This window comes from Balearica regulorum, chromosome 12 (assembly GCF_011004875.1).
Source record: "Balearica regulorum gibbericeps isolate bBalReg1 chromosome 12, bBalReg1.pri, whole genome shotgun sequence".
In the NCBI taxonomy this organism is placed as follows: Eukaryota; Metazoa; Chordata; class Aves; order Gruiformes; family Gruidae; genus Balearica; species Balearica regulorum.
This window is the reverse complement of record NC_046195.1, coordinates 4,242,808-4,262,259: the sequence shown is the minus strand read 5'-3', so window position 1 is coordinate 4,262,259 and position 19,452 is coordinate 4,242,808. Positions and strand designations below refer to the sequence as shown.

Genomic DNA, 19,452 nt, shown 5'->3' with positions numbered 1-19,452 from the left:
TAGCCTAAATATTGTGAAAGAAAGCGCACGGTCATGCAGAGAGCTTATTGGCACTAAGGTTTTAGAAAAAAAGAATTATAAACATCTTGTTCACAATTCAAGAAATGTCTAAAGCCCCATATTAATACAAACTGAAAATTTAAGTCCCACATAGGCAACATCTATGAATTAAAAAATACACAGCATTGTATGTGAAAACATTTTCGGCATGATTCCTTAAAAAAGTCCAACCAAATCCACTTCACTGGAAATCTTTTTCTTGGAAATTTTTTGTATTTCTATCAGAGTGCCATTTTGGCCTTTGGAGATTAAGGTTGTTACTAAGCAGCAGCTCTCACCCATTTGCAGCTCTGATTTCAGTCCTTAAGAACAAGATAATCTGCATTTTGGGACACGTCTTATGAGATGCACATTTCCTATAAGAAATGTTACTTCGGCTTTAGGTAGGGCTGGAGTCAGGACATCAACTGTTATATGGGTAAAGGCCCACAAAGGTTTCAGAAATACTGCACGTCTAATGACATCTTTTTGTTCCATCTGTTGTTTCTCTGTCTAGTTCTGGCAGCTCCCAGGAGTTACTAATGCCATCTTCTTCTCAAACTCCATTTCAAATTGTTATAGTATGTTTCACCCTCAGGCATTCAAATAAGCTTAAGCTTCCAGGATGATTTATAAAACAATTTCCTGTGGAAAACGTAACCAGTCTTGTAGAACAGAACACTTTAGCTAGTGCCAACTCAGAGTGCTAATACTTCCGTTAAACTACAAGCAGCTTCTTAATGATAGCAATTTTGAGTGAAATAAACCTACTGGGATCAAATTTTTTGAACTAGCAACTGCCATTATCATTTACAGTTTACTCCAGCTTCTAAGGTAACAGCCAAAAGGTATGTATCTTCTTCCCTGGTCAACAATTAGTGGTGTTTTCTTCTAGTCTTAAAAAAATTCCTCAACCACAGTAGTGCAAATCAAGCAACAGACTTTACTGCATCTTCATTTGCTTGACAGCAGTAGAAAGCTTGCAAAGGCTGTTTGTAGGAGATTAAACCTACACAGGGTCATTAAGTAAAGGTTTGAGAAACAAGTGATGAGATAAGGAAAAATCAGTCAACCTACAGTGGATGGTCTTTAGCTCACACCAGCTCAAAGCCTGGATCATGGTGCCAAAATTACTGCCTGCTGTACATATTAAGTATGCATGATAGTATGACAGCTTAAAAACCTCCAACATATTGAGCTGTGCGGAACAAGTGCTTCAAAAACAGAGTGTACATTGTTAGAGGAATCTGGCCTTCAAAGGTTTTCCACAACCAGGGTAAAGAAGATATTCCTTGGTAATTTTATACCTCATTTTAATGATGATGAGATTTTACACTTGGATAGGTCACATTATAATGAGTTCTCAGTGTTTGTCAGAAGTCAGGTAAGCACTGGTCCCATGTAACAGAGCAGAGAGAACAAAATGATCCATGGCTTAGCAGAGATCACCTGCTCAAGCAATGGCAGAGCCAGGGATAAAACCTAACTGCCTTGCATCCTAAATTTCCTACTCTTACGATGTGAGGAAGTGGCTTTTGGTTGGGGAAAAGGCAAAGAACAGAATAAGAAATCCTTCACTACAAAGAAAAAACATCTGGAGACTAGTGAGATCACATACCAGGTGCCAGAATGGTATTCTAGGATCAGATACTCAGAAATGTTGATTGCCCATAGCTTCACAGCGAAGTGTCTGAAAACTGCAGTTACCCCGCATCCCCAATTGCTCATTGCCAATCATTTTCACAAGTGGCTATTGCTTCGGTTCCTACGTGTTCACTTTTCACAGCTGCAGAGCAGCTGAAAGTATAAATCAATAGGCACTTATGCTGCCTCAATTTTAAAGTCTGGAATGCATTCAATTGGGCACAAAAAGTGGAGATATGCAAAACCAAATGAAATTATGATTGTCTCTGGACGTTGATGTATTGGTATCTCTTCCATGCATCTGCTGAAGGTTTCAAAAGGGACAATTTTATTTAGATAAAAATATGCTTTCATATCTTTTTACAGTATTAAGATGATAGTTCCGGCATAAGTTTACCACTGGCATATAGGGTTGTTGATCCACTATTAAGACACTTCCTGCATTTTGCATGTTCTGTATTCTATTACATGGTAAGACTGCACAGCCCTGTCTTCAGTTTGCCTGCACACAGCCCATGGCTGTCACTTAAGAGGACCATTACAGCTGAAGAGACAGAAGAGAGGAAAAGGGGAGGCCATGAATCAAGCTGGAGATAAATTCAGAAAGATAAAAGGAAGCACTGTTTCATTAAATGAATAGGTAATGTGTTCAAGACTGTGATGGTATAATAACAGTGAATAGGAACTCAGTGAATAGGAACTGAGCTTTATGTGGCGAGAGATCAGCTACAAGAATCGCACTCTTGTCCCATGTCACACATTCTGTCACATGCTAGCATTGGGTACTATCAGAGAGCACTGGTTTAGTTTCAGTCCCCGGTCAGACCTTGCTGTACCTCTTGTGGCCTTAAAAGTCAATGGGTCCCATTCCAAAAGTCAAATCACCATCTTCCTTAAGAATACAACATTTACATAGTGTTTAAAAAATGACAGTAAGTGCTCAGATCAGGAAGTTCAGTATTACCAAATATGTCAGCCTATGCTGTCAACACTGCATACAGCAAAAATATGACTAAGAATGTTCTCAAAAAATAGAATAACTTTACAGGAATAAAAGGAACAGTAAACCAGAATAAGGGAGAGGTATCAACTCTTCCATACAGATTGGTTTGGATAGAAGTGGTCTCATGACCTTGTCACTTTCTTGTCCTGCAATTGTTAACTCTGGCTGAAACAGAAACCAAATCAGAGAAACTACACATTCTCTTCTTGGCTCTGCAACTTTTTCCATTTACAACCTCATTTTGCAATGTAACTTCAAAGGTTAAAAAACATGTTGCTGAGTTAACACTCAGAAGGCTCTAAACCAGTGTTTCAGCTAAAAGGTGGAAGGAAACCCTTCTTTAGGTCATGTCATGTCAGGAGCTCTTAAGCCTGAGGACTTCAGAACTGAACCCTGTGACCCAGCTAATCTCCAGGACCTGAAAGGAGAGGGAAGGAACCCTTTCCCTTGAAGCCAGGGATGGAAAAAAAATCTGCCTTAAATATACACAACACTGGCTTGAACATCAAGGCGACATCTTGATAACCCGAGTTCACCATGTCACAGACACAGATCAAAGTATATGTGTTTAAACTGAGCAACTGGATGATCAGTCTTCCAATACTTGGTAGCCTGGTCCTTTGAGATTATCAGTATTGTCAGTGATCCCTCCCTCTCTATTTTCTCTTTACCTAATCTATAACAAGCTTTGTGCTTTCCACTTCATCCCTCTTTTTACTCATCTTCTTGCCCTTCTGAGTACCCAGCGCTCAGGTCTTTGCACTCATTTCATCAGCTTCCCAAAACATCACAAACTAGGAAACGAAAAATACGTATGGCGGTCATTCTGATAGCTACAGTGGCAAATATTCCTCTCTGCTACTTTCTCAGGAAATGACTGGATTGCACAGCATCCTCAGCTTGGAATTCGCAGTCAGCACTTTGCAAGCCTCTACAACACAGCAGTAAAGTCAGTCATGGCACAGGAAACTTCTGAAACTACAGCTTCTGCTGAGTCTTCAGATCTGCCTTCAATTCTTCACGTTCGAACTCCGCTCTCTACCAGACTTGTAGGTACAGTACAGCCTTTTCCTTGATTAAAGGACACTCTACCTGACCCCAGCAGCTTCTGTATGGATAACAGTATAAACAAAACATTTTCTTAGCTGGAAATACATGTAAACAAGATATTAGCACAGCTGAGCCTCACCATAATGATGATGTGTATCTTGTTCTAAAAGAGTTTCTGTTGATACACTTGATTAGTCATGGAATGCCCGATATGTTTCTAATGTATAAAAGACATTCACAGTGACTTTGTAGCATATCACCTCCAGATGCTGATGTTTCTCAGCATTCATAAGGATCATGTCCTCATACTCTATTGTAGAATCATTTTGATATAAAGTCTTTCCTTCAAAATTTCATTTATGAAAGAAAGAAACCATTCTGTGTTCTGCAGGACACTTAAAAGTTCTTAAACACCAGTAGCATTATCAGTCCAAATTTTGGTCTATCTTAATTCTATCCTAGTGTTTAGCCTCATTTCCTATGAAAATACAGTTTATTCAATCAGTCTGACTGTGCTTTCTTAATCCTTCACATTAACTTCTGAATGCTTTGGCAGAATTCAACAACATGTGACTGAAAGACGATTAAGTTTCTAACAATTTCCTACAAACAGGCAGCTGTGTAAAAGAGTCTCTAAGTGTTCTGCTTCATGGAAAGATGCAAAATAATTCCACACTCTTCCAGATATCAGAAGATCTACACAGATGAACCAGTCTTCGTGCCTTAACTGCCGCAAAAAAAATGGAAACTAAACTCCTTTTCAGATATCAGCCAATTAATCAGGAGACACAAGTCTGCAGAAACTAGAATTTACCTGTTCCAACATTCCCAAAATAACTTACAATCATACTGTATGTATGCAGTCCAGACAATTCTTGGATTATTTATCTTCCCAGATATTAGAACTTATCTGTTATTATCAATTATCACCAGATAAACAGCAACACTACCAACTTAACAATGTGTATGAACAAAGATTATGAAAAAAAAAAAAAAAAACAAACTTTTTCATGTTATCATGCATTTACAATTAGACATAGTTAACCCAGACCACTGAAATTTGGGGAGAAATTAGACCTAGGTTTTAGATTCAAGCCTACTCTGCCAGTGGAGTCAAGATTCAAATATGAACTCCTCCCATTCTGGCAATGTCTTATTTTGCTGGCTGGTTCACTGTAATTTCTTAAAGAAGGTCTACCCTTGTATTACTTAACAGCCTTCACTATATGTTTATGTAGAATGTTTTATTAATGAGTAAAATAAAAAAATAATTTTCCTTTTCAAAATGTCTCTAAATATGAAACTTGCAAGAAAAGCTGTCTTAAGATAGCTGGGTTTTATCTACAGAGTATGAGGAAGAAACTCAGCAACAAAAATTAAAAATATCAGTTATAAAAAAACCCCTGATTAACAGTGAAACAAAGAAAGACTGCAGTAATTAATCATTTTAATTGATTTTCTACTACCAGCATGAACTGTACCACTGTAATGTCTTCTAGCTCTCACCTTCTCAGCACAAAAAAAAATCAATGTGTTTCCATGTATATTTGTAACATGTATACAATATTTACACAGCATGGGTATTTGCTATAGGCTTGAGAACAATATGAATTTCAGCTTATAATAGTTGAAAATATTTTCCTGAAGAAACCACACAAACAAACGGGGGGGGGGGGGGGGGGGGGGGGGGAAGAGATAATTCAAAGTCATTGAGCTCTTAGCCTTCAAATTAGAAGAGAACTGGAATATGGTCTAGAAAAGTAAACTGAGTTAGGGTAAGAAGTCCTCCTCTAGTCAGCTCCCTGGTAAAGTACTTATGTCTGACATGCCTTGTATTACACTACACAGTGATATACTAAAAAAAAATACCTGAAAATATGCAAGAGACTACCTTTTTCTTAAAACAATACCTGAGAAAGTCCGGTGCTTTGGAAATCATGTTTTCAAAATCTGCAAACCCTAGTTTCCCATCACCATCCATGTCAGCTTCTTCTATCACTTTCTCACAAACTAGTGTGATTTCTTCTGCTGTAAGTTCTTCTCGGGTCAGCTTATTGAGGGTTTTTTCCAAGTCTGATTTACAAATGAAGTTATCTGTGTTAAAATCTAAGCAATAAAAGAACCAAAGAACAGATCACCAACAACTCTCATACTCATTTCCTTCAAACAAAAAAGGGCATACAAAAGCATCCCAATACAGTACCATAGATCTTAAAGGCATAGATTGCTTTAAGCTCTCTGGGAGCCATTTCACTGAGCACAGAGAACATATCCACAAAATCATTGAAACTGAGGCTCCCCTCTCCATCTTCTGAGAAAGATTCCACAATCCTTTCCTTGAAGGGATTCTCCTGTGAAAACCAGAGATATATATACATATTTTTTAGTATTTGGAAAATAAAAAAACCCCTGCAGACTCCCTGTTTATAATCATGAGCATTTAAGTCCATGGTTGGCTCTTTGAAGACAACTGTTTTCTTCCAAAATGCATCTAAAAATTTACATTTGCATGCTTTAGCAGAAAGCGTCAGCAGAACATGCTGCTGCATAGTACCTCTTCTCGCCCAGATATTCTAGTCTCCATTGTTACGCATTCTCTCGAAACCAGCGCTCAGCTCGTTTCTCCTGTGCGGAGCATGTGCTTTATAAATGTTAGGGTAAATGTACTAAGTGTGAAGATCATTTGCACATAGCAGGTTCCTGACAGGGCAGCAGACTGACATGGTCAGGAGGGTTACAGCTCCTACATTAAGAAGCTAGCACATACAGGAGATGACAGGAGGGGAAGGAAACGGAGACCAAGGTGGAAAGCCGATGAAACAAACAGGGTCTTTATACTTCTGGTGGCACCTGGCTGAAGGCTGGAAGAACAAATATTATTGATGAAACCACCTTAAAAAGTAAATATCTGCATTCCACACCAGACTGATGTGGAACCATCAATCATCAAACCAACCATGTCTGTTCATTAAGGATGCAGTGTCACACCCTAGCAGAATCTTGTAGAAAAGTAATTATCACTCCAATACACATCAACGTTCCAACCTCTGGTTGAACTGACTACAAATTCCAGTGTTTTAAATGACATTTCTTCTCTGCAGGAGATGATCCTTTTCTAGAACCGTACTAACCCAGCGGGTGTCAAGGCTACTCTGAATAAGACAGTATTCTAAAACCATAAACACACAAGCAAGCATAAGAAAAGCTGCTTTAGTACAAAGCCCTCTAGTAACAAAACACCATCTTTCTCATAGCTATGTAAAAACCCAAGATGAATTTGTAGCCATGTCTATAAAACTGGGAAAATAAATTCAATTCAGTTGAACACGAATAAAACACACAAACATCATTTGGGCTGTGAGCAGCATCTCATCAAAGCTACAGATCCTAGCTAAAGCCAAGAACCAATTCACATATTGATCTCCTATAAAGGTAAATAGCTTTGGTCATGGCATATCACATTCATAATTTTTAATATGCATGCAACATTTTATTTGGCTTTAAAAGAAGCAGTATTGTGAAAGCTCAGAGCTCAAATATATCCATTTAATTTCTTTTTTCTCTAAGTTTAATTAGCTAACAGGTATTCATAAACCATCCAATTATTTTAAATGAAATTTCATAAACCAGCTGTATTTGAGAGGTAAACGACCAGAAAATGTTATTTTTCAGTTTACTTCAATTCTTTCTTGATAATTCACACAGAACATACGCATCTATAGAACACATTTTCTGCATACCTGTGGAGACTAAAAAAAAATAAAAATATAAGCAGTACGTACAAAGAAGAGTTATGTGAACAGACTGATGTTTTATATTTATGTAGTATCCTTCATGTTAAAGGAACATAAAGTACCTTACAAGAATTGGGTTACTTACTACTAATATGCAGCTGCCTCTGAAGTGAAATTCAACAACTGTTAAATGGTGTGCAGCAGCTTACAACAAGAGCTGAAGATAAAGAAATCACAGGGGGAACTGGAAGCATAATGAAATTTGTCACCCACACAGAGATAACGTGTAAGATACATTTTGTTACAGCCTCAAAATAATGAAAAAGTTTTAAGGATTCTTGTTAAAAGACAAGCGTAACATAGAGAAATGATGCTGTTGTATTTTATAAGAGGAACGTGAGGCGTAAATGTGCACATGGACGTTTCAAAGAATATCCAGTTCCTGGAAAGCAGCCTTCCTTTTTTTCTTCAGGTGACTGCTCAACGTGTAGATTCACACTACGGGATGACCCTTTGCAGTGTCTAGTTCCGGGATGCAGGTGCAGAGGAACGGTCAGACATTTGGGTACAAGGCATGGACTGATCAAGGCTATACCACACCTACATACCTTTGGCCAGTCATGTCACCTGGCTAATTTAAGAACAGATTTTGATGGCCATCCCAGCTGGAACATTAAGACACTTTCTCCACAGAAGCTACACTGGCCATTCACATCCTCAGACGGCATACCTGATTCTATCAGGAGGTTTCTATTTAACAATAACAAAGCACTCACCCAAAGACTATCTAACGAGATGTCTTTGGGTTTTGCAGTTTGCATTCCTGGACTACTTCCATTGTAGAAATCAGTTGGAGTCTGCCAAAAGGCAAATATCCATCTAATGACAAACCGTAGGAGTGTGTGTAAGTCTTCCAAGGATGGGTGAGATCTGAGAAAGAGATATTGGAAGCGTAATTCCCTGACACAATCAAGATTCAAAATTCAAAAAAGTAACCTTGACCAGAGATTTTAGCTCTACTAAATGCCCAGATGTCGCCAGTCCTTCTGGCTGAGATACTGGCCAGGAATAAGGATGTTTTAATGGATAGGTGAAGTAGGGACCACAGAGCCATAGGCTCAAATAACAGCCCATTAAGGTAGTCAATATTAAATTCAAATTCCCCTGCAGGGTTCAATGACTGAAGTAATTCTGCAATAGGAAGCACACCTACAGATTTCAAAGGGTAGGAGATTAATAAGCTCACTGTGCTCTGAGCTGAATATTGAAGGCTGAGCTCACTGTTCAGATAAAGACTAAACCAGGCCAAAGTAAAAAAGAAATAAAATAGTGTAGAAAAGAGGGATTCTTGAAAATAAAAAGACAACAGGCTCAGAAGAGCAGCAGGGTGACATCTTTCAAGAGCCTCACGATGACAAACAACACGCCAGGATTAGCCAGATGGCTGCAAAAAACTCACATCGTGTGCATGACGTGCAGAGGAGGTATAGCAGATGTGCATCAGGGGTACTGCTAAGGCTAAACTATCTGAGTGCTTGGAAATATGCCTGTTTGTGGTATGAACATACATACAGACACTCAGTGGAAAACAATTGATTCTATTGTTTCAAATTGTCAGCTAATTAATAAGCCAAAGTAGGATTCTGTTGCACTAAAATACATGAAAAAGGCCCACTTTCTTCCTAAAAACTACATTAAAAAATGGATGTATCCGTTAAATGTTTAATATTAGACAATGTTAAATATCTCAGTGGATGAGAAAACATAGTAAAAAAAGTTATCTTCTTTTATTTCTAAAAATACTATATTGCTTTCTTTAGAACAAACATCATCAGAACTACATGTCATGGTTACAGTTGTTTCCTGACATCTTAGAGGCAGCATTGGGTAACAAGCAGGGAGTACACAGATGCAAATATCCCTATCAGCAGTGAATATCAGACCCAGGACTTTCTGCATTAGAAATGCTAGGCATGATCTCTCTGACTGAATAAGTATATTGCCATTGCATAAGATGAACTATTTTGCATGTCAGAGATCTTGAAAATACAGATGAAGTAACGATGAATTAAATGGACCTAAGGATACTTCCTAAGTAACTCTTTACCAAATGGATCTCTAAAACCTAAATGAAAAATAAAATCTTTCCTCATATTGATTTTTTTCCTTTAACTTTCTCATATTATGTGACTTCGGGCACTATATCTCTGGTTTACACAATGGAAAGTATTAGCTTACCTTCACAGATACTTTTCACATCCTTTCTGTAATTTCATTACCTCTACTCTAAAGAGCACAGATTAGGGTTCTATCATATTTAAAGGAAAAGCCATGGGGGAAGGGAGTGAAAGGGAAAATGATACTGTTCCTTCCTAGATTGTTTGCCCTTAAGTACTTTACTTAGAATTTACACTCGTCTTGTTAAAAAGCTTTTTCTGTCCTCTCACAATAAAAATGAGAGGGGAGACAGAAACAATAAAGAATTGGTACAGCTAAAACTCTGCTGTTTTGCAGAGTGATGCTGCTGTAGTGGCTTGAGATAATCCTCCTAAATATGCCATCCATCTTAACGATCACTTTTTCTACACGGATAACGGTGTTTCTATATATTTTTGAATGTCATGTGGCATCTATTCCAACACACAGGCCTAGAACACCATACATGAAAACATAATCATTAGTTTTCTAAGAAACTCTTATAGGGTTTATTCCTGAGATTGCAGCTAGGTCTGCCCAAGTCACTTATTTTTCCCATCCTCTAGTTTCCATCACAGGCTCTAGGAAAGCACTGTGTTGTCCTTTTGCCCTATCCATTTAGCAGCTTGATGAAATTAAAGCACTGTATCTTATTTTCACAAGCTGACTGCATTTTGGAAATAAGAAGTTGCATGTAAATCTGTAAGACAGGTCAATATAACTAAGCTAGAGAGGCTGGATGGTCAGTACAAAATGTTTCTCACTTTTATATCCACAGAAATGTGATGATCATTTTCTCTTTTGTATTTGAACGTAAGTCCCCACTGACATTAGGGGAGATACTTAAACACATAAAGCAGTCTGCTTTGCAGACTACTGAAAGCCAAAATCCTTTGGATGCTTTAATCAGAACTGATCAGAAGCAAACCTTTCTCAAATTTCAGGAGTTATTCCTAAAAAAATTAGAAGTGAACTCTTATCAGACAAACATTAATCTAAAAATGGCTAAATTATTAATTACCAGATCTCCATAGGAGAGGCTGGTGCTTTGGAAGGAAAGCATAAGTAGTGCCACAGCAAATTGTCCCTGGAGCAGATAAAACCACATTTCTTTGTGGGCTTTTTTTTCTTCTTACTCAAAATCAATTTTTTTTTTCATGTGTAGAAGATTATATTCATGTCAAACTTCTCTGCAGTGCCTACGGGATACTGATTAAGAAAACCCTGCACAAACAAAGGCTGAGATACAGCTAAATTGGTATGTTTACATTTAAAAAAACCAATTATGTCTTCTGTCAAAGAGCAGAAATCTAAGTTGGTTCAGCATTGAGCTCACCTCTTTACTGAAGGCTGCACTATGGTCACAACAGGCAAACAACACAACATGCTGATTGCATAAGGAATTGCTTAAACGTTACAGAACGTAGTAGTATATTATGGGAATATAAGGCATTTTAACAAAAACTGATTCACTAACTATAGCAGGAAACTGTGAACAATACTGAAAACGGCCCTCACTTACTACACTTGTAGGGCATACACTTGATTGAGACACACAGTTAAAAAGGGGGTTCAGAGAAGCAAGAGGAGCGGTCTGAAAGGGGTAAAACATCCCCTCATAACTAGAAACAACTGACAGGATGCAGAGACAAGGAAGTTGGGATCAGCTGCAGGAAAAGATTGGCCAAAGCAGGGGTGGGGGCTTGGGAAGCGTATCAACCTGCTCTGTCAGGTGTCATTGCCCTTTACATGGAAAGCTTTGAAATTGAGGAGTCATTGAAATTACTTCTAAAATTCTATCCTCTTAAAATTGTAGGAAGTGTTTTCATTTTCTTTTGAAGCAACTCACATGCATTCATGTTTAAACTTACCAAAAACAGGGTGCTAGCATTTGTTCTGAAATGTGAGATCCATTCACTGTTCCCTGTGTGTCCTTTCTTTCTCCTGACTGATTCCTGTGCCTGCTGGTCATTCTGTTTCAGTAGTGTGTGGATTTATGAACTACCTTACTCACCACTGCAGCTAATGACAAGGCCTGTGAGGATCAATGAAGTTACTGCAGGAGCCAAAAAAAGAAAGCAACAGACTGTAAAGTGAATGAAACGAAAACGGTTCCCCTCTAGGAAGTCCTTTTATGACCAACTCCTGACAGAAGGATTGCTCTACGCTACAATAGCCAGAGACAGGCCATACACCAATTTGAGGAGTCTGACAATTAGGGACACATGTGTCACAAAGATGGCCACCCACCTACTTCTACAGATCAGACATGATCTCTGTCATCAGGTTACATTCCCACATCTAGCTCTGTGGAAACAAGAGGGATAATGTGAGTGAAATCAGTTTTGTTTTCAAATAAAATCACTTCCGCTTTCTACGTGGTCTCATACTGAAGAGCCCACATCATTGCTACAATTTTGCAATATTAATTGCTTCAATCTCACAGGTGCCCATATGCCCTAACGCTCATTTATTAGACTGCTGCCTGTGTAACCAAGATTAGCAAAATTAGAAAACAGACTGCAATGAAACAGATGGACTAAGCTAGCTCTGTTAACTTCAGTGTAATGGTAGACCTAATCAACTTAAAGTATCTGCCCCTTCTTTATTTATTTATTTCTTGTCCTGACTTTCAACTTTTAAGAATCATGAGTTAGTGAATAATTCATTACCAATTAAAGTGAGTGACCATCAGCTTTTTTTTTCTTCTTTGAAACACAAAAATCCTGGCTCAAAACATTAATGCATGAGGTAAAGATCCTTCTGTATAGTAGCAGAATCTAATTTAGAAAAGTGCATTATCGATTCTATCCATTTGTCAGAATCTGCAGTGGTATTGAGCTCAACATTGCCAGTAACTAGAAATGTAATGTGTATATGAAAAAAGCCAGGTGCATTGAAATTATCACTAATTTTATTAAAAGTCAGTAGACATTTAGTTCATTTGTTTCTATTTTAAAATTTAAATGTGGGCTTTGTCTTCAACTTGATGAAAATTTACTGAAGAAAGAAAACACCATAGCAATTTATTTAGCAATCTAGTCAAGTTGCAAAGGTTAAAGATATTTTTTTTCTTAGTCTAGGAGCTGGACTTACTACCTAGATTGCTTGGAAAATGAACTCTAGGGAAAAGACTCTCTCCCCCTCCCCACCAGGAGATCGCAAAATGCTCCATGACCAAGATTGACCCCAGTTTATAACTGAGATCAGTAGTTTAATATCTGTTAATGTTAATATTTTGAAAGAGTTACGGAGGAAGATCTAGTCTTCTCTGATATTTTACTGGAAACAAGCTCACTAGCTATTGAAAGCACTCTATGAACTGCTAGAATTCCTGAAATAAAATGAGTGGTTTGACAGCAATATTCCTAAAGTTCTTCCACAGCCTTATGAGACTTGGGAGAGAATTATTATAAAATTTGACACTGAATTTTGTCCTGCTATTTTCATAAAATCAAGTTCCATTACCCTGGAGACATCTTCTAAAGCAGGGTCAGAAAGCCTCAGAGACCTGATGTGGTGCAAGAAGGTAGATTACGATCCACTTTACTCACAGAATTCTATTAGCAAGTCTACTATCATTACCACCTAAGTTTGCTAAGGTAGCGAGATGTGCTCCTGTACTCAAAATCTAATCACGTTCCAGTATAGAATTCCTGGTTTATATCTCAGCTTCAGTACCCAGCTGTCTTGTAAATATAGTAGTCTCTCATCACTAAGGTTTTCATAGAATGAGCTGTTCCTTAAGTGTTCAATCCTGTATCACTGATGCAAAAGATAATGTGTGTGGTTATTGTTTCTCACTTTCATTTCTGAACTTAACCTTGATTTTTCACCAAGCAACTATCAGCCATCTGGCAGCTACACTCTTCAGAGTCACAAAACTGAGCTAGACAATTTCATACTGTGTTATCAACGTCCTAGAGCTAATAACATAAAACTTAAGGAATACTGATTGTTCATATCAGAAGTGCCAGCACAAGCACCTAAGATGCTACAGTGATGAATGAATTGCAGACATGTTAGAGAGATACAAAGCTACTTGCAGTAATGGATGAATGAATCAAAAACCCTTAAGGATGATACATTTTATCACAAAGGCAAGAATTCAATATTTATGCAGAAGCGAAAATAGCAGATGGCTGAAAACAATCAGAATACGTCAAGATGCTCCCATATATTTAGACTTTGTGAAGCCTGTGCTATTTCATCCTGCCAGCTACTAAAAAAACTGATTAGATTATATTTCCATAGGTAAGGTAAGATCATTAGTAATTTTTCCATACAACACTAATTTGCATTTTTATATTCAGCTGTCCATCCAACATGACAGTACTTCGGTAAGTCTGACAAATATTCCTATTTCAAGATAAAGAATCCTTTTGTACCAGCTGCTAAGCTTCAAACGACTGGTTCCAGTAACTGCTTAGGGCAGGTCCTTTAATTAAATCGTCACAGACAAATCTCACTGGGGCATTAAGAATAAATGCAAAGGATCTAGGGATTGCTTCTAAGGGGAAAAAAAAAAAGTATAATCATCTGACATAACTATCAGTCCATCCAGCCCACCAGCCTTACCTCTAACTGGAACCAGTAGCAGATAAGGCAAGAACTTAAAAGGGGGAGATACACACAGTGATCTTTCCATAGTATATTCTGAGATTAGTGCAATGAGCGTTTCGGGGATTTTCTGAATTAGGTATTACAAAACTTAATAGCAATCTGTGGAATTCTGCTCTATAAAAGCACTTTAATTTTTGCAGACTGATGCTGTCTTTGCCAAAATGTCACGTGGCAATGAGTTCCTCGATATATTCACACATTATGTCCGCTGTCTGTCTGTAATTTCATGCAATACTTCCTCATCCTTGTGAAAAGTAGTGCACAATTGTTCTCTATTAACCTGTTGGTATTATTCATCTGATCCCATGATCTCAAAGTAGGACAAAGAAGACTTAGAGCAAGCGTTCCACCTTTTAGCTCCACTGAGTAATTTAACACTATACGTCAGAATACAGGCTAAGCACCTAATTAGGTCTGCTTGTGCTAGCAACTTCTCACAGCCTACTGATTTTGATGCCTAATTATATCATAAACCTAATTTTAGATAATCAAGTTTGAAATCTTTGTTGCTATCTCCAAACTGGAGTCAATCTGAGGTTACTAAAATACAGGGCATTTTTGTAAAGTATTGTTAATTTTGCCTGTTGCCTAATTTCCTTATTTGTATAATAAGAAAAAAATAATACAAACATTTATGGTATACAAAACTTATGTGAAATATTTATAATATTATCTGAAAGGTTAACATATTTTATGCAATAGAATGAACTGAAAAGAACTTTTCAGCAATATCTTTATGCCCTCTACTTTCAAGTCCCATGAATACGTCTCTAGATGCACTTTTTTCATCATTAAGTATACAGGCACGTAATTTAGGGTTTTCATAGACATTTCAATACATTTAAACACATAATATTGTTGAAAAATAATATTTTCTTGAATGCTGCTGATACTAAAAGTTCATACATAAACAAACCTTGAATCACACTACTTTCATATCCTGTTTCTACTTCACACTGTGTAACATAATGGGCAAAGATGAGAAGAATATTTTAAAACTACGGTACCCGCATGATTTATTAAACACCATTCCTTTTTGTTTGAGGTGAGTTAAGAAGGTCAATTGCAAGCTGCAGAGGAGGGAATTACGCTCATACCCATGGCAGTCAAGGACACATACTTGGAACATGCACACAGCTGATATGAAACTAACCTGGAGCAGGCTTTCTAATTAGGGTTGGGTTATGTAGCTTTAGGAGTCAAAAGGCTGAATAGCTTTCAACCAGCTGATGAAAGAACGATTGTCTAAGTTCTAGGCACAACTCATAGCTTATCACAGGTTTCAATTCTGTAACTATTTAACCAGTAGTGAGATATATACTAATTTTATTCCTATACTATGCAATATTAAGGAAGGTCATGAGCAAAACAGCCCTCCTGAAACCCTTAACTATTAAGTCAATGTAGATGTGCTATGTTGGCGACAGTGGCATTTATGGCTTTTATGACACAATTAATAATGTGTAAAGTGTGTTTTTCTTGCATTTTCTTTTATAAAATTTTAAAGTTATAATTTCATTATTTTTTCCATGTGTAATTTTGGAATTAAGCTAGCTACATCTTCATCTACGTTATTACAGGGCCAGCTCATCATTAGAAAGAGTATACACATACGCTAGGATTTTCCTGAAGAATCACATGCTTAGTGTGAAAAAGAATCTAAATTATTTCCCAGTTTCTTCAGAAACCCAAATTTCTAAGCCGTACATAAGTATCTGATAAATCACAGTCATAACTGAAGGATGAAAATTTTTCAAAGGTCTTTTATTGAATTAAACGCCCATGTGGGTTTAATCCCTAATATTGCCATTTCCGTGAAATGCCAGTCAAACACTTTTAAACAAACATTCTTTAAAGTGAAATGTGCTTCTTCAATAAACGGTATTATCCTAGAATCAAACATGCACTAAGTGTGGTACTAAAGGAACAAGGAGTTCTGTGAACTTCAACTTGAATTCTAATTCAAGTATCTTCCACTTGATGTTGGCCTAACCTCCTCCCCAACTGAATTTCTAAAGCACTGCTTATACCTGTCCTTTTTTTCTCAAATATTTGATATCTTACAACACTAAGGAAGAATTTCTAAATCATTAAAGTCAAGTGGAAGGCCACCATCTTTTATGGCATTGCTCTTAAAAAGTGTAATAATAGTTCATGCAACTATCACAGTTAACATGTAGTTAACAGTTTCTACATGGTAGCAATTTACAGATGTCAACTAATTTGCATATGTGAAAGACAAATAGACCACAAAACCGTAGACAACATAATTCAATGAACTGTTTAAAAAATAAGTGCTAAAAATCCGTATTTGTCCTGTTAAAACCATATTCAATTGTTGAATTGATAGAATAATAAAAACAAATACTATCTCAATGTATTTGCACTGATTGCTTTATGCCTACTGCTTCTCTCATTTGTAGTTACATGGACGGTATCTCCACTTCCTATCATGTAATGATTCCATGAAAAGTGAAAATAATAATAATAATGAAAAATAATATTTATTGTGCTCTTGCAGCTGAGAAAAAAAGGGGGAAATCTTTACTTTTGATCAGCAATGTTCTGCACACCTCTGGCAAATTTCCTATCAACACACTGGAGATAAGAACTTCTGATTTCTAACCAGCTCTTCACACAGAGATCCCACTGGTTTCTAAGGGATCGATATGTACAAAGTGGAGAGATTGCTGAATTTAATTTTATTTTCTACTCATTTCCTTGAGCATCTATCCCAACTATCTCTGCCAAAAAGACATCCACCTAAATATTTTCCAGTTTCTGGGGTGGTTTTGCCCTTGAACAGTAACAGGAAGGGGAAGACTTCAGCATGCCACATTGTTTCAGGATATCAAACTCACTTTGCAAAAACTTCTGGCAGATGAGCTACATAACTTAAGAAGATATAGTTTGTAAGCAGTCAGAAGTGATACCTTTAGCTCAGGCATATTTATTATAAGCTGCATAGGTAGTTTAACATCTGGGTCCTTTGTATAGTCCATGGGCACAACGTTTGGTGCCATTTCATGGTATCGGCCATGCAACCTGTAAACAAGCAGAAAAAAAAACAGCCAATAACCAAATTTAAATAACCAAATCCATTCATACAGTCATCAGACACAACTTTGTCTTGCAGCTCTAATTATTATTTTTAGTGCACAAGTCTGAGTCTACCAAATTCCCATGTTTTTGACAAAAAGAGGGCTTTGATGCAGTATCCAGCTAACTTGAGGCATTTCAGACTATGTGCATATAACATTTGAGCACCGTATAGGTACATGCACAGAAGAAGTAGGCACAGACCAATGTACTAACACTGTGAAAATAATCCAGGGATCACATCTCAGTGCAGATTATTGGTCGATCTGCACTATGCAAGGAAAAATTCTTGTTTAACAGCTCAAAGAATTTAGAAGCCAAACAACATGCAACTATGATGCTATAGACAACAATATCTTTGAGAGACCTTATTTATTTCTGAATTGAAAAAGCCCTTTTCCTATCTGTGCCTCACTAACATAGCAGATTTAGTCTGACAATTCTAGCACTGGCTGACACCAGCACACAGACCATTTCCACTTAATTCGATTTCACATAGTTTTGTTTCATTCTCAACTCATCTTATTCATCAAACCAGTACATTTTAAAGGCAATAAACAAGTGTCTTTCCTGAGAGACGCAAGTCAAACATTCATAAACCTAGTTTCCCTCTCTAAAGCTTGCTTATCATGCTAACAGTATTATGTTAGTTTTGGTAAGGGAGCTGGGGAAGGAAGAGTCAAAGGCCACGAAACACATCGATGTTTCTCAGGGTTTAGAAGCTGAATACCAGTAAATTAGGAAAACTGTCTCAGTCTTACGCACAACCTGGGCAAAGACTGCACAAATGTTTCTATGACATTACTTATAATTGTTAATTGAATTAACAAGTGTTAATCCCACCTTCTATTTGCCATCTCCAAATATTCCAGTGAATGAGTGCAAAAGCATAGCCCAAAAGCCAAGAGAAAACAGCCATGTGTAAAGAAACCATCGAATTAAGCAGGATGCAAATTTTAAAACTATCTTAGCACATTTATTCTCACTGGGATGCTCAACCTAGAAATAGAAACATTTCAAGTAAAATGGGTATCCCATTCAAACTCACTAATGGATCTCAAATTTTGAGCTCTCAAACTACAGACAGAAATTGCCTGCTAAGTAAAACACTATCTGTCTAGAAGCAATTGATATATTAGATTACTTCTACTGATTTTCTGATTTTACTCATTCTAGTGATATCTCATTCTAGTAGACAAGTATCTAGAATCCAAGACTCTGTCAAATAACACCACCAAAATGCTGGAGAGGGAACACATGTATCCTAGTGCTCAAAGATTAGCCAGAGATCAATATATTTAGCATGAATGTATGACCTGCCAGTCTTCTATGAAATACCACATGTGTAAAAACAATAGCAAGGAAGATTAGGTAGTTGCTGTTCACAGAAAACTTAGAAAATGTCATGTAATATAAAATGTAATTTTTATCATATGTGAAAAATTTCGTCTTACATCTAATTCATAAACTGCTTAGGGCAGAAAGTGGTCATTTTGCCACTTATGTAGTAACACTTATGTAGTCTTATGTAGTAACACAGAGTATTCTGGTCTCTCAGTAGGTCACATGTACTACTTACATATATATTGAAAAGCTATATTTAATATTTTGTGACTTATTTTTTCCTTTTAACAAAAAAAATCCTGGCTGCTCACTAGGTATACTAACAATTACAAACAGAGATTAATACGTTGTAAGCCACATAACATCAACAAACCAGTAACACAGGAAGCAATGCCTCACCAACCCGTTCATCTTACCAGCTTTAGCAAACCCTCAGCAAACCCAAGAACTGAGCTATTTCAGATGAATAGGGGTAATGAATTTCAAAAACTAGCAGAAAATAATCTACAAGCATCTCTTCTCTGCACCTCTTTGGTCATGATTATGATGTGTCACAAATAACATAGAAATGGAACACAGAAACATGTTTCGTCTGGATCTCAGGAAACTAATGTCTTTACACTGTGCAGCAGTATATTGTACCGTACAGGAAATCAGCTATCCACTGATCTAAGCATATTTCAGCTGCTTACCATAGCTCACCCTGACATTTCACAAACA

At 37.1% G+C, this 19,452-nt stretch overlaps 1 protein-coding gene across 6 annotated transcripts in view; it reads right to left on the bottom strand.

Annotated features, from left to right (window-relative positions):
* CIB2 (calcium and integrin binding family member 2) overlaps nt 1-19,452 on the bottom strand; it is a 48,049-nt gene that overhangs the window by 2,079 nt on the left and 26,518 nt on the right. For all 6 annotated transcript variants that reach the window (XM_075765100.1, XM_075765101.1, XM_075765103.1 and 3 more), the window contains 3 exons: nt 17,223-17,334; nt 5,940-6,087; nt 5,647-5,842 (listed from right to left, as the gene is read on the bottom strand). In XM_075765100.1, the coding sequence (XP_075621215.1) occupies nt 5,647-5,842; nt 5,940-6,087; nt 17,223-17,334 (456 nt within the window). The remainder of the gene's footprint in view (nt 1-5,646; nt 5,843-5,939; nt 6,088-17,222; nt 17,335-19,452) is intronic.